Source organism: Botryllus schlosseri, chromosome 8, assembly GCF_051294905.1.
Source record: "Botryllus schlosseri isolate E-star chromosome 8, Bs_hap1, whole genome shotgun sequence".
In the NCBI taxonomy this organism is placed as follows: Eukaryota; Metazoa; Chordata; class Ascidiacea; order Stolidobranchia; family Styelidae; genus Botryllus; species Botryllus schlosseri.
The window spans coordinates 12,034,095-12,047,310 of NC_137243.1; the positions used below are offsets into that span (position 1 = coordinate 12,034,095).

The window sequence follows — 13,216 nt, forward strand, 5'->3', positions numbered from 1 at the left end:
TTTCAATCTCTAAGAATCATCTGTTGTTCGTTATTGTAACCCCTCACCCCGAAACATGACTTCAAAGGGAATGTAACTGTTGTCGTGAGGGCGAACAAATGAAGAAATTCGCAGCGAGCCTAAATAGTGTGTCACTTCAATTACAAAATATTTTCCGGTAAACGTGTGACTACGACCCCGTGATGCAGTATAAGCGGCAAGAGTACTTACTGCTAACTTCTCCTCTACGTTATTCGTTCGACTCCGCTCACCTTTGCCCAGGAATAATCGTTGTCAACTAGATTGTCATTGATGAGAGGTGTTATGTATAATTTGAGCGCAACCATTTTATACTTGTCAATTCGGTAGCGTAAACTTGAAAACCACATGTGAGGTGGGAAGTGATATCGGTAAAGATATGGTTATAGAAAGGGCCATGCAGAGATTATATCGCGTCGGGTGTCTCAGACATCCGTTTTTCTTCATGAAATATGATATGCACTTGCGACAGGTGTTGTCACCCGCTGCGTCCGATAGATGCTCCGTCTTCAATGATTACGAAATAGTATGGAAAGATTGTTGACGTAAACTGAGATATCGAGGCGTAGCCTAATTTCATTTTTGTGGCTTTTTGTGATATTTAGTACCTTTCAGTATTTGTTTCGAAACTTGATAATAGAAATCATAAATTGTGACTTATATCTTGTGCAAGATTACGGAATAGTATGTCGCGAAACGCAATCTATGCAGCAACGATATATGTTACGATTTTGACTCAAGTCACTAGACTTCAAGCTTGCCCGACGGTGTGTAGTTGCAGCGGGACGACGGTAGATTGCACCTACCAAAGCTTAACTGCGGTTCCAACTGGGATACCATCGGATACCGAAACTTTGGATTTACGCAATAACCAAATAACCTCACTGCCATCTGATGCATTTACCGGACTTTCTAATTTACGGTAAGGATATACGTATAAAAATAGGCCACCTTAAATAACCTGTACCGTCGGCCAATAGATTGATGGATCAACGATTGATCGTGATCAATAGGCTAATGATCGTTGAGCTATTCTGCACATATCTCAACCAGTTGGAGTGATTGAAATTTCATCTAAATACATATTTTAATTGTGGTAAGCAATTAAATCATAAAAGTAAGTTAATGTGGTGTAATTGTCAAGGGCTCAAGTAATAATTGTATTTCGATACTTAATAAATACTTCATCGATTTTTTGTACAGCCTATTATATTCTGCATGTAAGTGCATTGAAATATACTAAATCGAAAACAATCTGAGGCTCGCTTCACATCAGTGGGCCGCAGTCGAGTTGTAACGCGCAGATGTGGTCCGCGGAGCCTAAAACGTTGGGGACGGCTGATGTAAGGTACTATAGGGCCACACCCACGCGTATAGGCTAGTCTGTAAAGTCAGCCTTTTCGCTTACAGGAGTTTGACCAATGACCATATGCGTTTTGCAATGAAACACATTTGTCCGAATCTGGAGTACATAGGCTTCCTGCCTAGTCGAGTAAGCGAGTTAGTAAAGTCGAGGCTTCGATGGCAGCTTTACCCACGGCGTATAGAGATCGCGCTGACACGAAGTTGAATTTGAAGTTATTGTGGTATCCGATCAAAAACTGACCGGTTCGCATTTGCTCCGAAGTCATAGAATAATACATGGTTTCAATAGTTTCGATTCAACTTTACATAATCTCCAGTTGCATACAGAAAAGTATTAGTTACATTTTGCAATGAGTTTAATAGTAATGGTAATAGCAGAAGCATCCAAGCCCTATCGATCCAAAAGCATCCAAACATCCATAGCAGCCCGCAGAGAAAATATATATGGACAGAAAATGATGCCGATTTTAAACAACCTGCCTGCGGATCCGGTTTTCAATTTAGATTAGTCCGGTACGTTTGAGCTTTGAGAGAAAACATTTTCTTCGGGTATTCACGGCTGACTTGTATGGTCCGATATCCAATTTTATTGATAAGTCACTGTTCTCCGCATCACAGTTACCACTTCCTTATGAGATGCCAGATCGGTGGACCTTGCTTTGCACACTGCACACTGCACAGTGCACACCCGGGGCATACGTAAGCGTAGGCTCCGGCACGGGCACCGGCACACCCATGTAATAGAGAACAACTAGGCCTACTGTATTTTGCTTGGAATTCGAATAGTCGCTAACGGTCATCATACGGACAGCATGCGGTTTTGCATCACCAGCCCAGCGTATTCGAAAGCACATTGATAAATAATCGCATTTGCAGGTATTTGTATCTCGATTCTACCGAACTGATTACAATCGATAGCGGTGCTTTCAACGGCCTCTCGTCACTAGGGGAACTTACACTGTCATCGAACGCTATCGTTACACTACCCGACAACGTATTTTCCCCAGTTGGTAGTACACTCACCAAGGTAAGGGGCTTACTCTTTTATCAATGAATGTTGCCAATTGCTATTAATGCGGTACGTACCAAGCTGACTGATAGTGGTTGTCATCTAGTAATGTTATGTTTATAGCTTGACTTAAAAAGCAACCAGCTCAATTCAATATCGGCGTCAACATTCGCGGGATTGTCGAGTCTGGCGAATTTGGATTTGTCCGGCAATCAATTGGCAAGCTTGCCGGATGATGGCTTCTCCGATTCGGCGTCTTTGAACAGCCTTGGTATGTTTTAGCTAGCTGTTACATAATTAGACGCTGTCGCATACTACATGATTTGATAACTGATAAGCATTGGTCGGTTATGAGCGTGCGGCACGCAAGGGTAGGCCTGTAGCCTGGTCATTTCTCAAATCAGGGTTCCGCTGTAGTAGGGACCACACGAATCATACTGCAGTTCATGGATACTCAACTACTTTAGCAAATGTATAGATTTAGGAAGTTTGGTACTATTTTATCTATCCGCTAGAAATCTCGTGAAATGTCATCTGCATGAAGATACTCTCCCACCTTTTTTAACAAACCATAGAAGTTAGTTCACGGAAATTGAAAACAGGTGATTCTGTAATATCTAGTGGGAATTTTAATGTGTTGACTAAAATAAAGTCACCGCCTTCATTCGACTCCCGAATGACCCGCTCAAACGTCCGTATTATACCTAATTCACGTCATTTGTATAGATTTTCACTTGACTTTGACCATTCATTATCCTTGATGTAAAAGCTGGAAAGGGGGAAGAATTGCCAAAAAGGAGGACATTTAGTCGTCCTCGGAGGACATTTTCAATTTCACTAAAAAGGGGACAAATCTTCCTAAATGAGGACGTATGGTCACCTTACTTTACCATCCACTTGTGCTGATGACTAAAAAGGTCATCTTTCCCGCCTCTTTGCCGGAGACATCAGCGCTGCGCGTGGCCATATTTCAGAGGCAACTTACTGAGTATAATGTCGGCACCTCCGCGAGAAACTATAAATGGATACTGAAACAAAGGAGAAATTAGGTCCACGGGTCCGCGGATTCGGATCGCAGTCCCTCCCTTTGAGTATACCCATGCTCACCCAGTTCATTTGAATTTTTAGACTTGTCAAGCAATCTGCTTACCTCAGTATCAGCGGGTGCGTTCAACGGTCTATCAAGCTTACCCCTTTTAAATCTCGACTCCAACGACATAACCGACATTGCAGCCGGGGCTCTCTCACCGATGACGTCATTGACTAAGGTATGCGTTCGCTTTCAGAAGGGTTTATTGTAATAATATGGGTATGGGTACATTTTACAATTACATGATTTCTCTTTCACGGTTTACAGTTTTCTGCCGTTGGTAATTCCTTAACTACCATACCCACTGGATTGTTCGCGGACCATAGCACACTGGAAGAAATCGACCTACAGGACAACCAAATCGGCGCATTGGATAGTTCAATGTTTTCAAACTTGGCTAACATTAAGGTAAGACGTTTGCGAATAGAACAAAATAGAGTGAATATATTTAGGTATTCGGCTTTCTGAACTCTCGGTTTTAGAGTTGGCATTCAAGAATCTAGCCACCAGATATAGTAAAGTGCATATTTTTGCGCCATAGGTCCTGAATCCTGATTTTCGTCACCGTAGATCGGCGTAAACTTTTTGAAATGCAGGCGAAATTAGTATAATCACCCTGCAGTAATTTTGCAGAATTCCGGAAAAATGAATGTGGCTAACTAGATGAGGGCACTTTTATGTAAAATGTTACAAAATACCGATGCCGACACCGTGCAAGTTCCGATATTATCAGCACGGACGTTGGAATTTCAGGTGATCAAGCTACGTTCCAACCAAATCTCAAGTGTTGGAGTCGCCGCAACGCACGCCTTTTTCGGGATCAAAGCATCTATTCAAACGATCGACTTATCAGACAACTTGCTGACACAGATATTCCAGTTTCAATTCATAAGCCTGACTAGCCTGGAGGAAATCAATCTCAGCGAAAACCGGATAACTGCAGTTGCAAACGGTTTCTTCACATGCAATGTAAGAGCTTGTAATGTAGAGTGCTGAACTGTAGACTATATTTGCAGCGTTGCCCTACTCGGCCATTGCTGACCAGCAGGGTTGTAACCAAGTCACAAGGTTCCGAGTCACAAGTCAATATCACCTTTATGGTTTTGATTCGAGTCAAGTCGAGTCACTTTCAATTCACCACCGAGTGAAGTCCGAGTCCAAGTCAGCTAGTAGATGGTCGAGTCCGAGTCATAGTGTTTTGACTCGAGTCCGAGTCCAAGTCCAAGTCATTATGTTCACTGTTCAGTTTTTAGTTTCGGTTCCACTCACTTTTTCTCACTCTGCTCGAGTGATATAGAATGGCTCACTTTCATAATATACTAATTTTGCTTTGTCTTTACAGTATCTGGTCCTATTGTCCCAGTCTCAGGACTGTATGGGTAAATACCAATTATATGGTAACTTTACTATTCTTCGAAGTTACAATGAAATGTGTGTTTTTGTCGTCCTATAGTCTCGAGTCATATGACTTGGTTCGAGTCATGCGAAATGACTCGAGTACAAGTCGAGTCAATACAAAAATTGACTCGAGTCGAGTCGAGTTATTTTACGCATTTGAAAAAATGACTCGACTCAAGTCGAGTCATCAAAAAATCGCGACTCGAGTCATTACAACCCTGCTGATCAGTTTCATATAGACTGGCGTAACAATTCGGCGCTATTATGCCTATATCAAATAATATTACTCCCAGAAGAGTCTTATCCGTAAATTCACATAGACAATCGTAATCAGTTTCATGTGCATGTGCAATTGTGCAGATTGTGCATTTATCAGTGACTTTCAGGTATTTGTTACAGTCCTTGGAAACGGTGAATCTGAAGCAGAATCTCATCACCACAATCGATGCCACGGTATTCGGATTGATTTCCATGATCACGGTCGACTTGTCTCATAACCAACTAACCGCAGTGCCAACGGACAGTTTCCAACCACAGGGATCCAACTCGCTGGTCGAAAGTAAGTGATCATTTTAGTGCAGTTGACGTGGACTGCGACTAATTCTCATAGTCTCATTTTTACGGGACAATCATCTCAATCTAATGCTCTGCTTATTGCATGTTTAAACGAAAATGGAGATTCAATTATATATTGATTTAACGCTTGATGGGAAGTTCCGTCATGCGCGATTTCATGATGCACCACGACCTATAGTGTTTGTTCGAGTCTTACTTAGGCCTACAATACTTGATTTTAGTTCCTACCATAACTCGATGAAATCAATTTTCAATTCATATTCAATATTTCAATCGAGAATGATTTGTTATAGATATTTATCTCAACGACAACGAAATAACGACAGTGCCCGCTGATGCATTCGTGCACTGTCCGAATTTGAGAGTCGTCGTATTGAAAAGGAACCAGATCTCCACTCTTACGACTTCGGCTTTTTCGTCGCTGGATCAGCTCAGGGTAATAATGCCTTTGTTATAGCCTAAGATGCAAAAACGTTTCCATCTATGCACGGGAAAGCTACAACTGTGAATCATTTCCTTGGTTCAGTCAGTTCTAACCGATTTTTCTTCCGCGAATGCAGAGTGTCGACTTGTCAAGCAATTTAATCTCAACCGTTCCTACGAGCACATTTGAACAATTGGTGCGACTGGAGAGCATTGACCTTACCCAGAATCAGTTGGAAGTAGTCCAGTCAGGTAAGGTATAAAAACAAAACAATTATGATGAATAAGGATCGATGTACTCTGCGCATAAATGATGTTTCTGTGTGTGTGCGCGTGTTTGGGTGTGTGTGAGAGAGAAATATATTATATGCCCTAACAAATGGAATTCCGACCACATTGTATCAGGGAGTACTGGAGTACTGAAGTACTGATTTAAGCATATGGTTTCACTTGAACCAAAGGAAGGATTTTGAATTGAATTTGGATTCGCAATTTTAACTGAATCGTTTTGGTTTTATTATTTATATTATTTATATCACAAGAACAATGGCAGTTATCGATTATAATTGTCGTGCACCCTACGACGCAGATTTTGCAATTATACTGTTCATGTGAAAATGAATTTGTTCAACACTTTGAGACAAATACGGTCGATAATCGGACTCGTACTTGAATATTTTCACATGAATGCAAGATTTGGAAATTAATAATAATTCTGCTGATTTCTGGAGAGAATTAAGTAGTAAGGTGTGTGGAACAAATTGGTTTCGTCATATTTTTAGGAGCTTTCACAGACTTGGCTCAACTGTCAGAACTGGATCTCGGCTCCAACATAATCCACACTGTCGAATTAGGAGCGTTTGATTTGCTTCCTGCACTCGCTACTCTGCGGCTGAATAATAACCGGCTTGCCACGGTCCCGAAAGCTGGGATAGAGACAGTCTCGTCTCTGGTGACATTGGATCTCAGTATTAATGTGATTGATGCGTTGTCCGAGAGCAAAGCATTTGGGGACTTGATTAACTTACAATCGCTGTTTCTACACGTAAGTTGATATCGTTGCTGTGTCGCAGTGAATTGCGTGGACCATATATTTTGGTATACCTGCTCATTTATTGGCATCGTCAGTTTTCGTGCATTTCTTCGCCAAAACATTCGGGGAATGGAATACGCGTTCAAATGACTTCCTTCATTCGGTTATTAGTTATCTTCATTTCAGAACATCACAGTATTTCAATACTGTAAGACACACTAGGGTTGCATTTAAAATAAATGGTTGTTTAAAACACTTTGTTCAAAACATGTTTTAAACACTGTTTTATGCTATAATTGTGTAAATACTTTCCAAAAAACATGCTTTATGTGCCTATGGACAATTACCACCCGATATGGCCGACGTATACGATATGGGAGGGTTGGAACCCTCAAAATAGTCGGTTCAATAGCTATAGTACGTATATATTTCGTAAAAGGAGAAATATTTACCTATATTTTCGATGGTCAATGTAAATCCCTTATGAAGTCACAATTGAATATTCGTGACGTCATGGCTTGAAAAAACAATAAAAAAATGAAAAACGTGTTTTGAATAAGGGCCTTGTTTTAAACATGTTTGTTTTAAATTTATTTTTGTTCTGAATGCAACCCTACAGACGACTGTGACATGGAAATGATTCGTTGGTAAAATGCTCTGTGTTGTGGCATGTGGTGTACTGTATATACAAAGTAGCAATCGCGCAGTACTTTACTATGCGCAATGCACATATTGTACATATGCATTATGCACACAGTGAATGTTTCTGACAGTTACCCGTACAGTTATGTTGCATAGTATACTAGTCGCATTCCATAGAATCATTTTGATAGCACCCAAACCTTAACAAAACCAAATACACCGATCAATTTGGAGTTCAATTTGTGAACCCTACTGACCAAACCACCTATGCGAGCTCTCGCGAATAGGATACTATGACCGAACCCCCATTGCCATCGGGCTACGATATTAATATTAAGCACGATATAAATAGCAGATCTATCGAAGTACAGGTTTCACAATATTGTATACTATGAAGCGTACTTATTAGGATATGTCAACGGTTTGTTTTCTGTAGAATAACAGCATATCGTCAGTAGCTGAAGATTGCTTCGGTGGCTTGACAGTGGTACAGAACATCACCTTGGACCAAAATTCTATTGCTACGATATCGCAAGCCCTATCTTCTTCGGAATCACTTTCCCAGCTGGCGTATCTCAGTCTGAAGGAGAACGAAATAACGCTTCTGGACGTGACTGCTTTTAGCGGTTTCACCGCGCTCGCTACGTTGGATTTATCGCTCAATTTGCTTTCCACGTTGGATGCTGCGGCGTTGAGTGATTGCCAAGCGACTTTGAGGTAAGTATATTGCTATTGAGATCGTGCAAATTCCAATGGCATATTTAGGGTTAAGAATGGCTAACTGACTGTGAACCCCATATTCCATACCTCCACTCGTCATAAAGGATATGTGTATCAAAATCGCATCATATCTATAACAAAATGATGCATATTGTCATACGAACCGCACGGACCAACCGAATTGCCACAGCATGCATATCATATCCATGAATCGTATGCTCGTTCGCTTCTGGATGGAATATTCAGGATCTCTAGCTGATACCATCGTCGTACAAATATTTTTCATATTTAAAACGTTCATTTCATACCCATATGAACATAGCCTGATATCTATTTGTTACAGCGACCTTCGACTTCAAAACAATTCACTCGTATGCGACTGTAACCTGGAATTGCTTGTCGCGAATTTTTCCGCCGTCATCACGAGCGGGACATGTTCCGCCCCGTCGGATTTAGCGGACAGAACTCTGTTCGGCTCAAGCAAGGTGACCAGCGAAGAAGTATGCCCTCCAACTACGACAACTACCACGACAACAGGTAATTATTCGTTTTCTCATTACGCATTCATAACAATTAAGAAATATTGACACCCATATTAAGTAGGCCTACACCTGTACAAATTGTGGAAATTGTCAAAAAGTTGGGACTTCTTGCTGAAATGAAAGATTTTTGAATAAAACACTCTTGAATGATTTGAGGGACATCCATAGTTGTGCAGAAATTTTTCGAAAAGTTCTGAATCACTGCTCGAGAATTTAGGAATCTTCTCGTCATCAAAAACTATAGTCGCAGCTGGATTTTTTCATTATATGTCTTGCAGCTGTGATATATGATTACAAATGACCTTTTCAGAAGAAGTTGATCCCGTTGTATGTAGTTGCAAGTTAATATAACTATATGTTGTCCTTGTGGGAACATGAAGATGTAATAAAACTGACACTCACTTATTTGAAGTAGGCCTATAGCCTCACAGTGTATATTGATACAGCGCAGCTATACCCGCGTACTAGGCTAATATGATTTCTTGTAGTCAGTACAGAACAACTATAAATATGTATGAGTCACTCTCCATTATATGTTTGAATAAATATTTAGTGGCCACAACCGTCGTGGAACCGGTTACCATATTGACTCCGGAACAGGAAATCACCGTTAAAGTGGACTCGGTAACAACGCTTCCTTGCGTCGCGACTGGAATGCCAGTGCCGTCCATATCATGGACCAGTCCTTCCGGAACAAACATAACCTCTGTGGGAATATACAGCGTCGACCCGACAACCGGTAAGACAGAACAGCATAATTCGTGTCAGAAAATAAATTTTTCGACTTCCGCAACATACTCCAGTGTCATATTATTTACCTCAACGTTCACGTCTATACTCCTCTGGTTTTTGGAGCCAAGGTAATGGGTAATTACTCTTGAACTGATTTAGTCAAGTGAAGGATAGGGTTTGGATGAAATTTGCATACTTCATGGTTAGAATCGTCCTAATCACTTCGCAGTACAGACAATGTATCACGATCACGACATAACGTCTCATTGTTACAGCTTTAAGAAGTATCATTAGCCGCTCTGCTTGGGATTGGAGTTGGACGCGCGTGTTGCTATTTTGAAAGCTGTTAGCCGTGACTGACAAAGACTAAATATAGTCTGCCTCGTCCCAACCTACATCTCGAACTACTTGAGTAATTTTCTTTCAAGTAATAAAGTGTCTTTATAGTTGAGTAATAAATACAGAATTACCTTGACTAATTGCCTACTTGTAATTGAGTAGCACCAATGACTCCTTGACCAGGCACCGCTGGTTTTCGCGCGATATGCTCTATCTATATACTTTTCTCTCAAAACCATGAATTACTGTACCTATTCTTAGAGCCTTAAAATTGCATCGAATCAATAACCACTTTCCTGAAACATATTCAATCCATAAATAACGTCATAGAATGAAACATAGCCGCTGAACCTTAATTTGGATTATTGGAGACATTGGACAACACACCACATACCTACGACGTATCATCACTATCACGTGTTTTCTTTTTTACTGTAGGCACTCTAACGATCAATGGTATCGCGGACGACATGGCTGGATACTATGTTTGTACCGCTGCAAACTCCCTCGGAGACTCTGCTACAGTGAACATAAGAGTTTGGGTTCTGTTTGCTCCGTACATAACGAATTTCGTTGACGCCGTGATGGTATCTGATCAGCTCGAATACTACTCCTTGCCTTGTGATGTGAACGCCTACCCACCGGCTACTTTTGAGTGGACCATTCCCGATGACTCTTTAATCGACTTGATTGAGTAAGCACGATCATGTCATGTTCCTGAACGCATACGTTAACATAAGATCATTCGTATTCCGTTCTTTAGAACCGGGAGTGTCGTCATGACTTCGACAGGAACTCTGTATTTTTCGACACCTGCAGAATCTAGTACGGGGTATTATAACTGCACCGCTAGTAATTCCGAAGGAAGTGTGTGGAGGGAATCATTCGCTTTTATTTATAATGCCACTGAGGTAGGCTATGCTATAATTCTACTGTAAACGCTGTTCGAATTCATGATGTGGAGAGAGTCGTGCAGTAGAGATGTGGCCATGGTCATTGCAATCAATAATTATACTGATGGACGCTGCATGCTGCTAAACATGCTTATACCTATATAACCTATAGCCAAAGAATGATGTTTCCACTTGTAGACATTATTTCGAAATCTTCTTAACTACTTCAATATTAACCGTTATGGGGTCACCGTGATGACTTTTAATGTAGAATTACTAACTTTAGGTATAGCTTGCTGTAAGACCTGGTTTTCGAGTTTGCATGAATTGAAAAGTCGTGTGACTAAGATCGAATTGGCGTAGGCTCGTGAAATAAGTTCTTGTCTCCTACAAATGTTGGATTTAAAAGTGGCGGCACAAATTTGCACAATCCAATCCATGTTTTGTTTATTAACAGACGTAGGCTGACTCCAAACCGTGGAAATCATTTTGATGGTTACTCTCGCAGCTGTGACGGCTACTCGATTCAATCGACCCCATATATTTCAATTTTCTAGTCATGGTTCCCAAAGAACAGGCCATTTAGGCTCACGTTTAATTGGAAAAGTGCATTTAGGCTCACGTTTAATTGGAAAAGTGCATTTTTGCCATGCCGTTACCTGCGTTTGCGTTCAATCGCTATGTGTATGTCTTCCAGAATGCAAGCCCAATCACAGTACAAGCAGCCGAAGGAAGTTCGGTGGTATTGAACGCACCCGCAATTTACTCGGAAACAGGATTTCTTTGGTTATTGCCTTCTGGATCATACATCGTTTCATCTATACACATTCGATCAGGGGAGTCTACGGATGGAAATTCAGATGACAGCGGAGATAGCACCGCCACCAGTACAACCGTTGGGGACGTAGTTACCATTGACTCTGGTGTAAATACCGGAACGACTGCATCTACAGATACAGACACCGTTACCGACAGCGGTACAGATAGCACAGATTCGAACACAAATACTGGGGATGGTAATTCAAGCAACGCGGATATGGCAGCGCTAATTTCAACCGCGTATACAACTGAAACTCAACTTAATTACACCAACGGCAATCTGTCTTCCGCATACTCGATAGATACCACCACTGGTGCATTGACCATCCACACATTGTCAACATCTTCCAACGGTACGTCTGCTGGCACCACGACGGGCACTTACATAATGCTGAGTGCTCTCGGCACTGTCTCATTCCGGGTAGAGATCGATGACAATTCCACCGATATTACAAGTACACTTTCTGATGACGGCCATATTGATACCATTCCAACCAAAAATGGTTTCGAGGTCGCTGTGATATATTACATTGTTCTCGGCTCTATTCTCATTATAGTCATTGCTTCGTTTCTTCTGCGGTGCTTTGTTCTTCGCAAGAAAAAAAAGAAGCCAAAATATCGGACGGACTATCTTCTAACTCCCGACAATGCGACGAAATTCTAATGGACAAAAGGCTTGACTTTTCTGGATAATATGAATAATGTATATTTATACATGTGTGTCATTAATTCCCGTGCGCTGGGAGTAGGAGTATGACACAGGCAATTCCTTGATATCGTTTGCAAATTTCAGTAATACGTGGACGAAAATCCGCCTTGAGTCACACTTTTATATTTATGTTAGACCCTGGTAACTTCCACACCCTATTTAACGTCCACTTTTATGTCTGAGAGTCGCGCATATGTCACGATGGAAATATATTTCCGCTTCGGCACGATTTCCTGAACCAACATCATGCTAGATTAGCGGTTCCCAATATTTTTATAGTCGCGGCCCAATTTCCGACTTGAAAATTGTTCCGCGGCTCACCTCTAAGTTTGGGGAGCTGAATACTAAAAAAAGATACTTGATGTCATTTTTAGAAGCTGATTACAAAAAAATTTCGGAACCTTCACGACCTCCATAAAGAAGGCAAATAATCCCCAAGTTGAAACGCACTGTACTAGATTAATGAAGTGTATAAAATTTTTCACACTGTGATATATAATCCGATCAGCCAGTTGGTGTCGTAATCACGGGGGAGCCCAATCTGTCTGTATTAACGATCGGACTGCGGAGTCGCAAACTGTGGCCTCAATTCGCGATTCCCGTAAGCCGTTCATGCAGCGTTACGAATGTCTTGTATTTTGCTACCTTTCCGCACTTATTCTACACTGCCTCAACTTCTATTTGGGTTGCATACTTAGTTTGAAGAGTGAGTACTGAGCAGTCACTGTTGACACTGTATAGTATATGCCGTATTTTTCACTTGTTATTTATATCGTTATGAATTGATGATTATATAACTCACTGTTTATTGCGGTGGTTGTATCGGTCACCTCACTACTTATATATACGTGATTTATCTTTCGACAATACATGCATGAGTATCACAGAATTTGGGATGAATATATAAT

General features: G+C 41.0%; 1 protein-coding gene across 1 annotated transcript; it reads left to right on the plus strand.

The window, feature by feature from the left end:
• Window positions 1–285: 285 nt before the first annotated feature.
• LOC145445262 (uncharacterized) lies at window positions 286–13,197 on the plus strand. The gene is made up of 16 exons (XM_080323432.1): window positions 286–940; window positions 2,260–2,410; window positions 2,516–2,663; window positions 3,521–3,660; window positions 3,750–3,890; window positions 4,236–4,451; window positions 5,280–5,439; window positions 5,750–5,892; window positions 6,017–6,131; window positions 6,662–6,924; window positions 7,991–8,271; window positions 8,618–8,811; window positions 9,370–9,555; window positions 10,326–10,581; window positions 10,651–10,798; window positions 11,478–13,197. Exons 1-16 carry the CDS (start codon window positions 705–707, stop codon window positions 12,261–12,263), a joined length of 3,564 nt encoding a protein of 1,187 aa, XP_080179558.1. The 5' UTR covers window positions 286–704; the 3' UTR covers window positions 12,264–13,197.
• The last annotated feature ends 19 nt before the right edge of the window (window positions 13,198–13,216 follow it).